Genomic DNA, 18,572 nt, shown 5'->3' on the forward strand with positions numbered 1-18,572 from the left:
CCCGCCACCTTAGGTGTACGTGGCTGGCGCCCTAGCCGGTTGAGCTATAGGCGCCGAGCCTGTTTAAGTTTTCTAACCTTTCCTCCTTTAATGCTTTCAGTATTTTTCCCATCCCTTGATTAGACATTTGAATTTTTTAATAAATTCTCTGTTCTTAACCTTGTAACATTTTTTATCTAATTAATGCTCATTATTTTTTTTCTTTTTTCTTCTTTTAGTGATAGGGTAGAGTGCCTTGGCATCATCACAGCTCACAGCAACCTCAAACTCCTGGGATCAAGTGATCTCTTTTGCCTTAGCCTCCCAAGTGGCTAGGCGTACAGGTGCCCGCCACAACACTGAGTTTATCTATATGTGTATCTCTCTCTCGCTCCCCCCCCCATACATATATAGAGAGAGACAGACAGACGTTCTCATTCTGTTGCCCCAGTCTAGTTCTCTGCAACCTCCAACTCCTGGGCTCAAGTGGTTCTCTTGCTCAGCCTCCCGAGTAGCTGGGACTACAGGCACTTGCAACAACGCTGGGCTAATTTTTTCTACTTTTAGTAGAGACACGATCTTGCTTTTACTCAGGCTGGTCTTGAACTCCTGAGCTCAAGTGATCCTCCTGCCTCAGCCTCCCAGCATGCTAGGATTATAGGCATGAGCCACTGCGCTGGGCCAATGCTGATTTTCTTTTTGTGAGGAGTGGGGAAGAAGCAGGGATGGGGGTTACCTACCTTCATCCATCAAAGAGGGATTTTTTCCTACTATACATTGTCATAACATGTCTGTATTGGTAAAACATTTAGAAACATCAGAAGAGTGCGGGAAGCAGTAAAATATGTCTAAAAATGAAAATACTCTATTTTTAAGTCAAGTTAGAATTAGAAATTTGTATTCAAAACTTTTTTTTTTTTTAAGAGATAGAGTCTCACTTTGTTGCCCTTGGTGGAGTGCCGTAGTGTCACAGCTCACAGCAACCTCCAGCTCTTGGGCTTAGGTGATTCTCTTGCCTCAGCCTACCAAGTAGCTGGGACTACAGCTGCCAGCCACAACGCCTGGCTATTTTTTGTTGCAGTTTGGCTGGGGCCGGGTTTGAACACACCACCCTCAGTATATGAGGCTGGTGTCCTGCTCACTGAGACCCAGGTGCCGCCCTGTATTCAAAACTTTTTACTTACTTTAGAATCAGGTTCTAATTTAAATATAATTAAAATAATATTTTGTCTGCAAATACATCTACTTAATAACATCTTAGTACCTAACACTGAATTAGAAGGCTAGATCTTTGAGTAAAATATGATTATTCTGCAAATAAGGCTGCAGTTGGGCAGCGCCTGTGGCTCAAAGGAGTAAGGCGCTGGCCCCATATACTGAGGTGGTGGGTTCAAACCCAGCCCTGGCCAAAAACTGCAAAAAAAAAAAAATAAAATAAAATAAAATAAGGCTGTAGTTGACGTTAATTAGTACCTTGGCCCTCGATTTTTTTTTTTTTTTTGGTAAAACAAAGGAAAAGAGTCCCCTGATAACCTGCTAAATATTTGATTCTAAAATCATCAAGGTACCTACCAGAATCTTCCATGGGTTCAGTTTTCACATTGGGGGGCCCACAGCTGCAAGGAAAAGGGGACCCGAGTCAAGATGGGCAGAGTGAGGACTGACCACAGGCGCTTGGGCTGAATTCAAATGCCCCATCTCCAGGCCCTCAAATCCCCTCCCCCCATCAATTGATGCAAAATTTCCTCAACTCTAACATTAGTATTCTTAATAATTTATTATAAAATTAAAGGTATCAACTGAAAATAGTCTTAGAAATTCCAATCATCCTTTTAATAAAGAATGTTAGAACAAAGTAAGAAAGAGTAGGATATTAATACTTCAAATTATACTTCAAATGTTACAGGAAAACCTTTTTTTTTTAAAAATTAATTAATTTTTTTAATAGTTTTTTTTCTTTTGCGCAGTTTTTAGCTGGGGCTAGGTTTGAACCTGCCACCTCCAGCATATGGGGCCGGTGCCCTACTCCTTTGAGCCACAGATGCTGCCCACTGGAAAACCTTTTTTGTTGTTGTTTGTTTTTGAGACAGTCTCAAGCTGTAGCACTAGGTAGAGTGCTCTGGCATTATAGCTCACAGCAACCTCCAACTCCTTGGACTCTAGCAATCCTCTTACCTTAGTTTTTCTATTTTTAGTAGAGATGGGGGTCTCAATTTTTGCTCAGGCTTGTCTTGAACCTGTGAGCTCAAGTAATCCACCCACTTCAGCCTCCCAGAGTGCTAAGATTACAAGTGTGAGCTACTGCGCCCAGCCTAGGAAAGCCTTTAAACAGTCTAAAAATACTTTGTGGTTGGATGTGGATTTTATTTTTTATCCTTTACCTTTCACTTGGTGACATTATTGATCTCTTGGTGTCTTTTTCCATCATATGACCACCTGCACAGGAATAAAAAGACACATACCAGCCCCTTTTAGCACCTTGAAATATGATGCACGTTCAAAGGCATTTAAACTGAAAGCAAATACAGGGAAAAAAGAACTCCCAGCTGGCGGTGATCATGGAATAAGAGTAGGGCAGACACCAACTCAATGTAGCCTGTGTTCTGGGGGCATTTTCCGGGGGAGGCTGGAGGTGTGACTGGTGAGGGGCTTCTGGGCTGAAGTAGAGGTGTGTGGCACAGCCTCACTGTGCCAGCTAGGTAGCCCTGAAACAGCCACTGACCTCCCTCTACCTCCATTTCCTCATGAACGTGGCGGTGGTGCAAGATCGTCAAGATAAGCACAGTAATCGGAACAGTGCCTGGCACCATGAGCACTAAGTAAGTGTCATCTGTATTACGGGAGTTCCTCCTCATCCTCGGCTTCACTTTCTTTCCTTGGTTCATTTCCTGAGGTCAACCAAGGTCTGGAAATATTAAATGGCAAATTCCAGAAATAAACAATTCATAAGTCTTAAATTCAATGCTGTTCTGAGAGGTGTAATGAAAACTCGACTCTGCCTGCTGTGCTCGGCTGGGGCCATGAATTGGGCCTTTGTCCAGTGTCTCCACTGCTGTCTATGCTACTCTCCTGTGAGTCACTTACGAGTTGCCTGGCTTATCAAATCGGCTGTTGAGAGATTGCAGTGCCACTGTTCAGGTCACCTTTATTTGACTTCATAATGACCCCAACGTGCAAGGGAAGCTATGGTGGCAATTCAGGTATGCCAAAGAAAGCTGTAAAATGCTTCCTTTAAGTAAAAAGGTAAAAAGTTCTTGACTTATGGAAAGAAAAATATAATTTTGATTAAGTATATTGTTATAATTATTGTTCTATTATTATTATTAATCTCTTATATTTCTAATTAATAAATTAAAACTTTATCCCAGGTATGTATGTGTAGGAAAAAACATAGGGTTTGGTACTATCTGGGTTTTCAGGCGTCCCCTGGGGAGACTTGGAAAGAACCCAGACATAAGGGGGGATGCTTGTATTATTGTTATTCTATAAGATGACACGGGCCTTCTGGGATGACAATCACAAGATCACCTGCCATCCTCCCTTCCACTTGCCCTCCTTTAACATGGGCTAGAGGACTACAAAAACTTACCAATGCTCTAAGCACAGACTATACCCTGTGATTAGTCTGTAGCTCAGAAGAACCTGGGCATGTCACACCACCCCCAGTACCCAGCAGGTGCCTTGTGAACTGCATGACCCCCACCCGTGGCCATCTCATTCCCCATGCAGTCTCAGCAAGGTAGCCTCTTTATACCTGATCTTTCACGAACAGGCTGAGGCTCCCAACTATGTTCCAACATAATAATCTGAGAAAATAAGAGGTGGGCATAGGCGATCTCCAAGTGCTTCTGGCAAAGTTACTCTTAGGGGGAGATTCTTCAATCATCCTGAGTCAAGGAGGTTGGGCAGGGCTTCTGGGTTCCCAACATGGTCCCAAACACCCTTGCACAGAGCTTCCACCTATTCACAGGGGGCAGCTTCCCAATCTGTTGAGACTCTGCTTATTTTGAGGGCCAGTGCTTCCAAATGAACAATTCTAACCCTTTTCCCTGGCTTTCAGGGACATCCTCCAGCCATCCCGAGGGCAATACGGGACACCTCAGCTTTCTGACGGATAGAATCATTCCTTTTCCCAGTGAGACCCAAGTGTGGAAACACATCCTAGATCTACTCATGCCTCTAACAACGCCTTGCCTGTGACTAGTGGTCAAAGGCCGCACAGTGACTCCCAGCATTCACATACTCCTGTGCATGAGGACAGGGGAGGTCTTCCTGCTCTCCATGGTTCCTAAGCCACAAATCTCCTACAAACATCTGACCCTCTGCCCTGAAATATCTCTTCAATGAGGAGAAACCAGAGAATGTGCCAGAGGGTGTATTTTTCTTTCTTTCTTTTTTTTTTTTTTTGCAGTTTTTGGCCAGGGCTGGGTTTGAACCTCCCTTCTCTGGCCTACGGGGCCGGCGCCCTACCCTTTTGAGCCACAGGCACCACCCTAGAGCGTGCATTTTCATGAAGGAAGCAGAAGTGGTTGGCAGCTTGGGGTAGCCACCAAGCCTGAGTTGTCACTTACCCAGCTGACTCTCTGGACACAGGAAAGGTCTGCAAGAAAACCAATACTATTACCCAATAGGAACACACAAGAAAAAACAGTATTACACATCTGAAAAATCAACTTTTGAATGTAATAGGACATAATTAACAAATCACTCAAAACTGGGCGGTCATTTTATCTTTAAATGAACTAACATTATGAGGGGGCAGTGCATTTCACCTGTTTATGATGAATGAAATCCCCGTTTTGTTCTCCAGAATCCACTTCAGGGTTACAAGGTCATAATTCCCAGGGTGTTGAAAGGCAACTCCTTCCGGAAGCCCCTGTACTACCACAGCTGCCTGGTCTCGTAGCATCTGCTCATAGGGAACAGGTACCATTGCTGTGCTCCCTAACGCTTTACCTAAGAGAAATGGCAGAACATCTTCAATTATTATTTTTTGGTTTTGTATTGTTTTGTTTTTGCTTTGTTTGAGACAAGCTTTTTTGCCCAGGCTGGAGTTCAGTGGCATGATCATTGCTCACCATAGCCTTGAACTCCTGGACTCATGTGATCTTCTTGTCTCAGCCTCCTGAGTAACTGGGAATGAAGAAATGTGTCACCATGTCCAACTAATTTTTTTTCTTTTTTTAGAGACAGGGTCTCGCTACATTGCCCAGGCTGGTCACAAACTCCTGGCCTGAAGTGATGCTCCTGCCATGCCATCCCTGAATGCTGGGATTATAGCATGAGCCACTGTACCTGGCTCCAAAACATCTTTAGACTGTATAAGCATAAGACTCCACCAGTTTGATTTAATGTGATAAACACATATAGGAGGTGACATTTGGTTTAGAAGGGATCCTCCTCTACTATCCTGAGTTAATGTAATTCCCAACCAAAAGGCCAAAATAAAAAATGTCTACAATGTTTTACTCACACAAGAGAAAATAAGAGATCTTTTTCTCCATTTCCTTATAGGTTGCACAATTTAGGGTACTTATGCTGGCACCCCCCAGGGTTGCAGGGAGCACCCCTTGGTCACCTAAGCTGGTGCCAAAAGAGGATGTGAGCCCCTCACCCAAAGCTGAACTGACACTATGTCACGCCACCTAAGTCAAGCCAATGTGCCAAAAGTTACAACCTCAACATGGCTCCAAGTCACCATCTGGGGCTGTGTCAGGTTTTCTGCACTGGCTGGAAAGCCCCTAGATGCTACAGCCCTATTTCTCATAGAGAAGTGTAACTGAGACCCCAGAATGCCCTCTGCTGGAGGTCCCCATAGTCAAATGCTCACAAGGACCTGTAGTTCACGAAATTCCTAAAGCTTAGAATGACAGCATGGTCCCTATGTTGCAATGAAGTATAACACTGACATATTTTTGGTTATCTAGCTTTTAAAAACATTGTGGATATATATATATATTTTTTTTTTTTTGGTGAGATGGAGTCTCACACTGTCTCCCTGGGGAGAGTGCTGTGGTGTCACAGCTCACAGCAACCTTAAACTCTTAGGCTTAAGCAATTGTCTTGCCTCAGTCTCCTAAGTAGCAGGGACTATAGGCACCCATCACAATGCCTGGCTATTTTTTTTTGGTTACAGTTGTCATTGTTGCTTAGCAGACCCGGGCCGGGTTCAAACCCACCACCGTAGGTATATGTGGCTGGCACCCTTGCCAACTGAGCTATGGGAGCCACCGGTATATTTCTAAGTCTCTTGTCTTCATGCCTGTGGAAAGGCCTGAGTAGGTGGAAAGACAACTGAGTGGCGGGGGAATGCTGTAGCTACCATTGATGGTCTTGACCAGCTGTATGTGCCTCAGTGTGGGGGCCCTAAAGTAAGATCGAAGAATGAAGACTGATCAACATGGAGGTTTCAGTGGCTCAGCACATCAAGATCCAAATCATCATCTTAAGGACACTTATGTTGGGTAATTAAGAACTAATTCTTTTTTTTTGGAGACAGAGTCTCACTATGTTGCCCTCCATAGAGGGCTGTGGCGTCACAGCTCACAGCAACCTCAAACTCTTGGGCTCAAGAGAGTCTCTTGCCTCCACCTCCCAAGTAGGTGGGACTACAGGCGTCCGCCACAACATCTGGCTATTTTTTTTGCAGTTGTCGTTGTTGGTTAATTGGCCCAGGCTGGGTTCAAACCCACCACCTTTGGTGTATGCGGCTGGCGCCATAACCACTGTGCTATAGCAGCCGAATAAAAGAACTAACTCTTTCCTTGATGAGAATGTAGGTTTTCTTTTTATTTTATTTATCTATCTATTTTTTTTGAGACAGAGTTTCACTTTGTCACCCTTGGTAGAGTGCTGTAGCATCACAGCTCACAGCAACCTCAAACTCTTAGGCTCAAGTGATTCTCTTGCCTCAGCCTCCCGAGTAGCTGGGATTATAGGGGTCTGCCACAACACCTACCTATTTTTAGAGACAAGGTCTTGCTCTGGCTCAGGCTGGTTTTGAACTCATGAGTTCACGTGAGCCACCCACCTTGACGTCCCAGAGTGTTAGGATTATAGACATGAGCCACCACGCCTGGTTGAGAATGTGGATTTTAAAATGTTCAAAACTTTCTAAGTAGTCACACCAGGACAACTGTCCGTGACACTGTCCTACGTATTTCCTTAGTGAAGCCTTGTAGGGGCGTCCAACCTGTGGCTTGCTGGCCACATGTGGATTATTTGAGGCCTGTTTTGCTTATCTGTGGTGTCAGATAGCTCAAAAACTGTGCACAGACCTCTCTTTGGCTCATCAGCTTTTGTCAGTGTTTGTGTATTTATTGTGTAGCCCAAGATGACAATCTTTATCCAATGTACTTCAGGAAAAAAAAGGCTGGACACTCCCACTAGAGAATTCATGCTTAAAGTGGACGTTACCGTAACAAAAGCAAAAATAGTCCTCGACGGCCCTCCTGAGTATCTCTGTTTCTCCTGAGTGGACCTGCATTCTGTTCATAGGGCAGGGAGGTTTCATCTCACATGGGCCCTCGGCGACGCCTGCAAATGCATGATGGGCACTGGGTCAGTATCTAAGCATTGTGCTATACACTGCCTTACTATGCTTCTGGTATTGAAAGGAAAAGGGGGAAGAAGAAATAGATATAAAAAAGATCTTTCAATTAAAAAAAAAAGAACAAGGTATTTATGATGAAAGGATAAAAAACAATACTAAATTCAACACACGAAGAAAAGGTGGTAGTATAAAGGAAATTATTTGTGTAACAGAAATTTTATTTGTTGTATAGTTGAGAAGCAACAATAATTGTGTAGGAAGATCATCCGCTGAGCCCAGCCTCTAAACGAATGCTGCTCCAGAAATTTTGAAGATTATTTGAATCAGGAACTAGTCAGGAAACAGAAACCACACAGAAATTGGAACAGGGCAAGTTTTATAAAAGAATCATCAACTCGTGACATGGAATTAACTCACTAAGGGGTAATGGGAACTCTGCAGAGTATATACGCAGCAGGTTGGGGGAGCAGACGTTACTCTGGGGCTGAGGCCCAAATCTCTTGAGAGTTGACATGGCCGAGGCCCCATGGATGGCAGGAAAGACAGCTGAGGTGTCTCAAGTGCTAGCTGGCAAGAAGGGACCTGCTCTCTGAGGGTGCCAGTGGAAATCACCTGCAAGTTGACCAGTGGGTGCCTGCAGGATCTGCTGGGTATTATAGGGAAGACGTGCTCTAGGGTGCAGGTAGAACCCTCTGGAAGTTACCTGCAAGGTGATGCCAAACGGGTTTTCGGGAAAGTTGCTCTTGGGAGTGCCGGTGGAATTCACTGGGAAATATCCTGTGGGTATAGTGCCACTGAAATTCACTGTGAAGTTTCCTTGTGGAATTTTCTAAAATTTTCATGAGACTTGCTGGGAAGCTGGCTGTGTACCAGTGGAAGTAACTGGGAAGCTGTGTGTGGTAGGAGTGCCCCAGAAACTCAATGGGGTGAGCACCACTGGGTACCCCAAGTAGTGCTGGTTATCACCTGAAGGGGAGAGCCCACTGGGAAAGTTCCCTCCTCCGCCAGCATAGCCCTCCGCCCAGTCTCTTCCAACCAAGGGGAATACTGTGCCAGCTGCCACAGGAGAAATGTTTATAGGGTCCGGCTCCAACATTACAAAGCAGGGCAAAGAAGGGTGACCTTGGAGCAGAGAGGCAATAAACTGAGAACAGTCACACTGCAAACCATCTCAGAGTGATTTCTTGAGTGAGAGGCCCATACAACAGAGTCGTGTTTTAAAGTCAAACATGAAGCAAAAGTTGTGTGGACAAAATTAAACCTAAAAACCCTCAGGCATCCATTAAGTTCAGAATATATAGTTTTACATATACAATTCAGCAAAGCAGTTCTTGTGGATGTTTACATTTCGTAAATTAGGCTGAAAGAATGAAGCAGATGAAACCCTATGTGTGTTTGGCCATTCGAAGTAGCTTGGCTCACAGGTAAAGTGAGAGGTAAACAAGGAACTAATGAAACTGTCCACATGCTCTGCTTGGGGGTCAGTAAACTACAGTCTAAGGGACTGCCTGTTTTGGTATGAATCATGAATGGTTTTTACAACTTGAAACAGTTAAAAAATATTCAAATGAAGATCATTTCATGACATATGAAAATGACATGAAATTCAAATTTCAGTATCTACAAATAAAGTTTCCTTGACCATGTCTGTTCATTTACATGTTGCCTATGGCTGCTTTTGTACTAAAACAGCAAGTTGGGTAGCTATGACAGAGACTGTGATGGGCACCAAAATTAAATAATTAACTATTTTCCCCATTGCAGAAAAAGATTGCCAATCCTTGATTGAGTTACTCAGTATTATTTTATCTTATTTATTTATTTTTTTTGAGACAGTCTCACTTTGTTGCCCTCAGTAGAGTACCACAGTGCCATAGCTCCCAGCAACATCAAACTCTTGGGTTCAAGAGATCCTCTCGTGGCTCGGCGCCTATAGTTCAACCAGCTAAGGCACCAGCCACGTACACCTAAGGTGGTGGGTTCGAATCCCCAGCCCGGACCCGCCAAACAACAATGACGGCTGCAAAAAAATAGCCAGGCGTTGTGGCGCGCGCCTGTCGTCCCAACTACTTGGGGGGCGGAGGCAGGAGACTCACTTGAGCCCAGGAGTCGGAGGTTGCTGTGAGCTGTAATGCCACGGCACTCTACCCAGGGGGACAGCTTGAGGCTCTGTCTAAAAAAAAAAAAAAAAAAAAAGATCCTCTCGGCTTGGCGCCTGTGGCTCAAGTGGCTAAGGCGCCAGCCACATACACCTAAGGTGGCCGGTTTGAATCCAGCCCGGGCTGGCCAAACAACAATGGCTGCAACCAAAAAAAAATAGCCAGGCGTTGTGGCGCGCGCCTGTCGTCCCAACTACTTGGGGGGCGGAGGCAGGAGACTCACTTGAGCCCAGGAGTCGGAGGTTGCTGTGAGCTGAGATGCCACAGCACCCTACCCAGGGGGAAAGCTTGAGGTCCTGCCTCACCAAAAAAAAAAAAAAAAAAAAGAAGGCTCCTCTCGCCTCAGCCTCCCAAGTAGCTGGGACTATAGGCGCCTGCCACAACACCTAGCTATTTTTTTAAAATTTACTATTTTATTTTATTTTTTGAGACAGAGCCTCAAGCTGTCCCCCTGGGTAGAGTGCCATGGCATCACAGCTCACAGCAACCTCTAACTCCTGGGCTCAAGCAAGTCTACTGCCTTAGCCTCTCAAGTAGCTGGGACCACAGGAGCCCGCCACAACGCCTGGCCATTTTTTGGTCACAGCTGTCACTGTTGTTTGGCGGCCCAGGCTGGATTTGAACCCGCCACCTTAGGTGCATATGCTGGCGCCCTAGCCACTTGAGCCACGGGTGCCGAGCCCACCTGGCTATGTTTTAGAGATGGGGTCTCACTCTTGCTCAGGCTGGTCTTGGACTCCTTAGCTCAAGCAATCCACCTGCCTCAGCTTCCCAAAGTGCAGTATTATAGGTATGAGCCACTGCGCCCAGCCCTCAGTATTATTTTAATGTTAAACACTTTTAACCCTAATATATTTTGATTATAAATTTCTGTTGTTTTGAGAATTAAATTACTAAATAAACTTTTTTTTTTTTTTTGAGACAGAGCCTCAAGCTGTCCCCCTGGGTAGAGTGCCATGGCATCACAGCTCGCAGCAACCTCCAACTCCTGGGCTCAAGCAAGTCTCCTGCCTCTGCCTCCCAAGTAGCTGGGACCACAGGCGCCCACCACAACACCTGGCAATTTTTTGGTTGCAGCCGTCATTGTTGTTTGGTGGGCCCGGGCTGGATTTGAACACGCCAGCTCAGGTGTACGTGGCTGGCGCCTTAGCTGCTTGAGCCACAGGTGCCGAGCCACTAAAAAAACTCTTACACCAAGAGAGACTTGGTCTCTAACTTCAGAGGGACAGTAAATGTGTTTCTGATGCAATTTCACAGTGATTTTTCCTTATTTCCAAAACAACTTCTAAAGAAACATACACCACATATTTGAGAATCACACCCAGTGTTCCAGTTTCGGTAGTGGCAAGAAGTGTGTATCCACCAACAGCAGTAATAATTTCTGGACAAAATATTAAGATCAACTCTTTAAAGGCACTGAGAATGACCAGAAATCAAACAAAATTGGAAGGAATGCTATCTTTTTTTCTTTCTTTCTTTCTTTTTTTTTTTTTTTGAGACAGAGTCTTACTCTGTCACTTTTAGTAGAGTTCCATGGTGTTATAGCTCACAACAACCTCAAACTCTTGGACTCAAGACATCTTGTTGCCATAGCCTCCTGAGTAGCTGGGACTATAGGTACCCATTATGACTCTCAGCTAGTTTTTTCGTTTATTTTTTATTTATTTATTTATTTAAGACAGAGATTCACTATGTCACCCTTGGTAGAGTGCCTGGGCGTCATAGCTCACAGCAAGCTCAAACTCTTGGGCTTAAGCAATTCTTTTGCCTCAGCCTCCCAAGTAGCTGGGACTACAGGCACTCACCATAACGCCCAGCTATTTTTTGTTGCAACTGTCATTGTTTTAGCTGGTGGGGGCCAGGTTCGAACCTGCCAGCCTTGGTGTATGTGGCTGTTGCTGTAAACACTGCCACAGGCGCCAAGACTCATTTTGGGTGTTATCTCATTTGGTTCTTTTTTGGGGGGTAGGGACGGAGTCTCACTATGTCATCCTCAGTAGAGTGCTATGGTATCATAGCTCATAGCAACCTCAAACTCTTGGGGTTAAGTGATTCTAGTGCCTCAGCCTCCCAAGTAGCTGGGACTACAGACGCTCACCACAACATCCAGCTATATAGTTTTGTTGTTGTTGTTGCAGTTGTCATTGTAGTTTACCTGGCCTGGGCCAGGTTCAAACCCTCCAGCCTCAGTGTACGTGGTTGGCGCTGTAACCACTGTGCTACAGTGCTGAGCCCCAGTTAGTTTTTTAGAGATGGGGGTCTTGGTCTGGCTCAGGCTGGTCTTGAACTCTTTTTTTTTTTTTTTATTTTTTTTTGAGACAGAGCCTCAAGCTATCCCCCTGGGTAAAGTGCCGTGGCATCATAGCTCACAGCAACCTCCAACTCCTGGGCTCAAGCGAGTCTCCTGCCTCAGCCTCCCAAGTAGCTGGGACCACTGGCACCCGCCACAATGCCTGGCTATTTTTTTGGTTGCAGGTCATTGTTGTTTGGCAGGCCTGGGCTGGATTTGAACTCACCACCTTAGGTGTATGTGGCTTGCACCTTAGCCACTTGAGCCACAGGAGCCGAGCCGGTCTTGAATTCTTGAGCTCAAAAGATCCACTTGACTCAGCCTCCCAGAGTGCTGGAATTATAGGCATGAGCCACCAAGCCTGGCAAGGAATGCTACCCTTAAAGGAAGGGATGCACAATTCTGGGTGACACTTACATTTAACTGGCTTTTTCCCTGTGGGGAAATTCCTTAGTTCCTTTAGCACCCATGGAAATAGAACTCAACTCAAGAGCAGCAGTGTTAGTGGAATGGTGAAATCTATGTTGTATGTCAGGACTGTCAGAGTGACTAGAAATTGAGGAGGGAAATCTATCCTGGAAAGCAGCAAGTTATAGAGGTGGGAGCCTCAAGAGTTCATACAGATGTCCCCCAAATTCCTAACTGGCCCCCAAACTGCCCAAGCACAGGCTGAGATTCTAAGGAAAAACAACACGTGGAAGCTAAGGAGCAAAGATGGAAACATTTGTGTGGTGCTGGGATGACGGAGTTTAGAGTTTAAGTCCTGCCAAGTTAGAGAAACACGTTTAACACCCTGTGAAACCCAAGATGGGCCACGCATTAGGAGTCAGGGCCGCATTCCAAGACTAAGAGTGATGCCCTGAACAAAGGGCAAACCAAAACAAACAGCCCTGGTCAAGGTGACCAGCCAATAACTTAACTGCCTGCTAGAACAAATCACATTATTTAGCAAATTTTACAACAGCTCATGCATAGATTACACACAATGTCTGATATAAAACACAAAATTAACAGAAATGTGAAGGAGCAGGAAAATGTGATCCATGATTAAAAGAAAAAATTTCTAGAGCTGGGAGTGGTGGCACATACCTACAGTCCCAGCTACTAAGAAGACTGAGGTATAAGGATCCTTTGAGCCTAGGAGTTTGAGGCTGGTAGTGTACCTGTGAATAGCCACTACACTCCAGCATGGGGGTGACACGGTGAGACTTGGTCTTGGAAAAAATAAAGTCTACACAAACAGACTCAGAAATGACTCAGATGTTAAAATTATCACATATTACTCAATGATCTTGAGATTAAAAAAAATTAGCACATAAAACTTAAAAACAGGCCAGGTGAGGTGGCTCACACCTGTATTCCTAGCACTCTGAGAGGCCGAGACTGGGGATTGCCCGAGTTTACAAGTTTGAGACCAGCCTGAGGCAGAGCGAGACCTCATCTCTAAAAAATAGCTGAGTGTTGTGGTGGGTGCCTGTAGTCCCAGCTACTTGGGAGGCTGAGGCACAAGAATGGCTTAAGCCCAAGAGTTTGAGGTTGCTGTGAGGCGTGTGTGACAGCATAGCACTCTACAGAGGGCAACAAAATGAGACTCTGTCTCAAGAAAAAGAACTTAAAACAAATGCTATATAAGTCCATTAAAAAATTCACAGGGACTATGAATAGGATCGGTAAATATTAATATTCTATTAATGAAAAAATAGAAAAACACTCAAGTGAGTAAAATCAGAATTGAGAGAGGAAACATTACAACCTATGTGTCAGGAACAAAAAGGATTATGAGAAAAAACTATGAATGATTATATACCAACAAGTTGGACAACCTAGAAGAAACAGGTCACAACCTACCAAGACTGAACCACGAAGAAACAGAAAAGCTCAACAGATGAATAATGAGTAAGAGAGTGAATCTGTAATCAAAAGCCAGGACCAGATGACTTCACAGAGAATTCTACCAAACATTTAAATGAAGTTTAAAGTGAATTCTTCTGAAACTCTTCCAAAAAATCAAAGAGGAATGTACACTTCTAAACTTGCTCTAGAAATCCTACATTTCCCTGACAACAAAGCCAGATAAAAATACTACAAGAAAGCCTCAGCGCCCATAGCACAATGGTTATAGCGCCAGCCCCATGCACCAAGGCTGGTGGGTTTGAACCTAGCCTGAGCCAGCTAAACAACAATGACAACTGCGACAAAATAATAGCCAGGTGTTGTGGTGGACGCCTGTAGTCCCAGCTACTTGGGAGGCTGAAGAAAGAGAATCACTTAAGCCCAAGGGTTTGAGGTTGCTGTGAGCTGTGAGACCACAGCACTCTACTGAGGGTGACACAGTGAGACTCTGTCTCAAAGGGAAAAAAAAATACTACAAGAAAATAAAACTATAGACCTATATCTCTGATGAATGACGGCATGAATATCTTCAACAAAATATTAACAAACCAATATGCATCCTGATCACATGGGATTTATTTCTTAAATGCAAAGATGGTTCAATATATGAAAATCAACCAATGTCATATGCTACATGAATAGGATAAGAGACAAAAACCATGTGATCATCTCAATTGCTGCCAAAAATGCATCTAAAAGATTCACTTCCTTTCAGAATAAAAAGACTCAACAAACAAGGACTTTAGAAGGAAATTAACTCAACATAATAAAGATCATTTATGGGCTTGGCGCCTGTGGCTCAAGTGGCTAAGGCGCCAGCCACGTACACCTAAGGTGGCAGGTTTGAATCCAGCCCGGGCCTGCCAAAACAACCATGATGGCTGCAACCAAAAAATAGCTGGGCACCTGTGGTCCCAGCTACTTGGGAGGCTGAGTCAGAAGACTCACTTGAGCCCAGGAGTTGGAGGTTGCTGTGAGCTCTGATGCCAGAGCTCTCTACCCAGGGGACAGCTTGAGGCTCTGTCTCAAAAAAAAAAATAAAATAAAATAATAATAAAAAAAAAGATCATTTATGAAAAGCTTTTCCTCTAAGATTGAAACAAGAAAAAGATGCCCACTCACCTCATGTCTATTCAACACAGTCCTAGCCAGAGCAATTAGTAAGAAAAAGAAAGAAAAAAGGATCCAAACTGGAAAGAAGGAAGAACAATTATCTCTGTAGATGATATGTTCACATATACATATGTAGAAAATCGTAAAAATTATACACAAAAATTAAAACTCATAAATTCAGCAAAGTTGCAGGATATTAAACACACCAACATCAGTTGTGTTCCTATACGCTAATAAGGAACAAACCTAACCAAAGAGTTAAAAACCTGTACACTGGCTCGGTACCTGTAGCTCAGCAGCTAGGGCGCCGGCCACATACACCAGGGCTGGCAGGTTTGAACCCAGCCTGGGCCTGCCAAACAACGACAACTACAACAAAAAAGTAGCCAGGTGTTGTGGCGGGTGCCTGTAGTCCCAGCTACTTGGAAGGGTGAAGCAAGAGAATCGCTTAAGCCCAAGAGTTTGAGGTTGCTGCGAGCTGTGACACCATATCACTCTACTGAGGGTGACATAGGGAGACTGTCTCAAGCAAACAAACAAACAAAAAAACCCTGTGCATTGAGACTATAAAACATAGCTGAAAGAAATTAGAGAAGACACAAATAAAAAATGTAAAGACATCACAGATTGGCAGACTTAATATTGTTAAGTACTGGCTAGGCACAGTAGTTCACACCTGTAATCCGAGCACTCTGGGGGGCCAAGGCAGGAGGACCCCTTGAGCTCGGGAGTTTGAGACTAGCTCAAGACAGGAGGATTGTTTGAACCCAGGAGTTTTTTTTTTTTTTTTTTGAGACAGAGCCTCAAGCTGTCCCCCTGGGTAGAGTGCTTTGGCATCACAGCTCACAGCAACCTCCAACTCCTGGGCTCAAGCAAGTCTCCTGCCTCAGCCTCCCAAGTAGCTGGGACCACAGGCGCCCACTGCAACACCTGGCTATTTTTTGGTTGCAGCCGTCATTGTTGTTTTGGCAGGCCCGGGTTGGATTCGAACCTGCCACCTTAGGTGTATGTGGCTGGCGCCTTAGCTACTTGAGCCACAGGCGCCGAGCCATGAACCCAGGAGTTTGAGGTTAGAGTCAGCCAGGCTGATGCCATGGCACTTTAACCTGGGCAGTGCAGTGAGATTTTGTCTCAGAGAAAAAAAAAAAAGTCCATACTACTCAAAACCATCTACACATTTATCAAAATTTCAATGGCATTTCTTGAACATATTAAGAAAACCCATCCTAAAACTCATGGAATCACAAAGGACTCTGAAAAGCTGAAACAATCTTAAAAAAGAAGAACATAGTTTGAGGAGTATTTTCTGATTTCAAATGATATAATAAAGCTGCAATAATACTAACAGTAAAGTACTGACATAAAGAGAGACAAAGAGACCAATGGAAAGTACAATTTTTTTTAATTCTGTAATTAAATTTCAATTATTAGAAATTCATTTGGCATCTGACATTAATAAGAATATCCTTTTTTATTATATACTCACTCTCATTGTATTTTTTTTTTTTTTTTGCAGTTTCTGGCCAGGGCTGGGTTTGAACTCGCCACTTCCAGCATATGGGGCCAGCATCCCACTCCTCTGAGCCACAGGTGCTGCCCCTCATTGTATTTTTTAAAAATGGCTTCATTTTTTTTTTAGCTCTGTGCCTGTAGCTCAGGGCTAGGGTGCTAGCCACATACAATGGAACTGGCCAGTTTGAACCAGCCTGGACTTGCCAAACGACGACAATTACAACAAAAAAATAGCCAGGCATTGTGGCGGGCACCTGTAGTCCCAGCTACTCGGGAGGGTGAGGCAAGTGACTCCTGACTTATCTATCAACATACACAGTACATATACATATATATGTGGATATGTATATCTACACCACGTATAATCTTAGATATTTGCTCTGTAATATATACACACATACCCCTTCTGCCAGTCCCTGGAGTTACCTCTTTCTTTCTCTCTCACCATATATTTATGCCCTTATATCCTCTGACAAACCTTTCTGGAAAAATTTTTCCCTTTCTTGGTTCCCAGGCATATACAATACTTGGTAGATAACCTAGCAGAGATCACCATCATAAAGGTGTAGGTCTGAACACCTTATTTTTTGGAGGGGTGAGGGGAAAGGCAAAATTTTCATTGCCCTCAGCAGAGTAGCAGGCTATCACAGCTCGCAGCAACCTCAAACTCTTGGGCTCAAATGATCCTCTTGCCTCAGCCTCCTGAGTATCTAGGATTACAGGCATCTGTCACAATGCCTGGCTATCTTTTAGAAATGGGTCTTGCTCTTACTCAGGCTGGTCTCTAACTTGTGAGCTCAAGCAGTCCACGCGCCTTGACCTCCCATAGTCCTGGGATCATAGGTGTGCAGCACCTCGCCCAGGCCTTAGAGTTTCTTGATGCATGACCACATATGCTCACTTATGCTGGGCACTTCCAACACACCTGGGCATTTGAAGGCTCTGAAATTGCCCCGGTTAAAAAAAAAAAGAGGAAGAGTGAGGGAGAAAGGGGGTAAGCGCATAAGGGTTTTAATGGAGAATACACAATAAACCCTAGACAAGTTTTTTTCCCTTTTTTTGGGGAAGCACTAAAGTAAGAGTATTTTATAAAACATGGGTTTGTTTTAGGAATTAAAGGCAATTTATTCTATGTCTAGAAATTTGTTCTATAAAACTAGAGTCCTGCTGAGGACCTAGGATGAAATATACTGACCATTTGTCTAGGACTGCTCACTGTTTTTGATTTTTGTTTTTAAGAGACAGAGTTTCACTTTGTTGCCCTCAGTACAGTGCTGTAGCATTACAGCTCATAGCAACCTCTAGCTCTTGGGCTTAGGCAATTCTCTTGCCTCAGCCTCACAAGTACCTGAGACTATAGGCGCCCACCACAATGCCTGGCTATTTTTTTGTTGTAGTTTGGCTGGGGCCAGGTTTGAACCCACCACTGTTGGTATATGGGGCCGGTGCCCTACTCACTGAGCCATAGGCGCTGCCAGGACTGCTCACTGTTAACAAGCTATTAGTTTGGTAGAACAACTCAAAGGAGATGTGTCAGAACCATTTTTTGGAGAATGCTTATGATATCTTTGAAGAAAACATTACATAGGTCTTGTCTGCTAACAGTTTAAGACTTATGAAATACTAAGGATAAAATTATGAACACCTACAGTATTTTGCAAAATCTTTTTGAAAATCTGTCCTGGCGTTGACAAAGGTGCATCCTCTCTCAGTTCCGACGACAAACACGTCTGTTTCGTACACTGCAATGCAGGCCACTTCTGCCTTGAACTTGGCCAGTTCTTTACACTGAAATAGAAATGAAAGATGATGTTTATATACAAGAGCAGATCCAAATTTATAGGGCCTGAGAAGACTACTTGAGGAAATACAAAATGAAATAGAAAAAGGAATATTTAGAATGAGAAAAATCAAAGAAAAAAGCAAAACAAATTTATCAAGCAAATGCCATAAATATCAAAACCTCCCAAAAACATATGTTTATTTACTGTCAGACATGCTTCTCTCTCTTTCTTTTTTTTTGAGACAAAGCCTCAAGCTGAGCCCCTGGGTAGAGTGCCCTGGCTTCACTGCT

At 44.0% G+C, this 18,572-nt stretch overlaps 1 protein-coding gene across 4 annotated transcripts in view; it reads right to left on the reverse strand.

The window, feature by feature from the left end:
- Positions 1–18,572, reverse strand: part of LOC100946636 (general transcription factor II-I repeat domain-containing protein 2B) — a 63,675-nt gene that overhangs the window by 27,286 nt on the left and 17,817 nt on the right. For all 4 annotated transcript variants that reach the window (XM_023515723.1, XM_003794203.3, XM_023515722.1 and 1 more), the window contains 6 exons: positions 18,148–18,286; positions 7,396–7,515; positions 4,752–4,935; positions 4,551–4,579; positions 2,361–2,415; positions 1,552–1,595 (listed from right to left, as the gene is read on the reverse strand). In XM_023515723.1, coding sequence (XP_023371491.1) covers positions 1,552–1,595; positions 2,361–2,415; positions 4,551–4,579; positions 4,752–4,935; positions 7,396–7,515; positions 18,148–18,286 — 571 coding nt within the window. The remainder of the gene's footprint in view (positions 1–1,551; positions 1,596–2,360; positions 2,416–4,550; positions 4,580–4,751; positions 4,936–7,395; positions 7,516–18,147; positions 18,287–18,572) is intronic.

This window comes from Otolemur garnettii, unplaced genomic scaffold (genome assembly GCF_000181295.1).
Source record: "Otolemur garnettii isolate 467f Iridium unplaced genomic scaffold, OtoGar3 scaffold00077, whole genome shotgun sequence".
Taxonomy (NCBI): domain Eukaryota; kingdom Metazoa; phylum Chordata; class Mammalia; order Primates; family Galagidae; genus Otolemur; species Otolemur garnettii.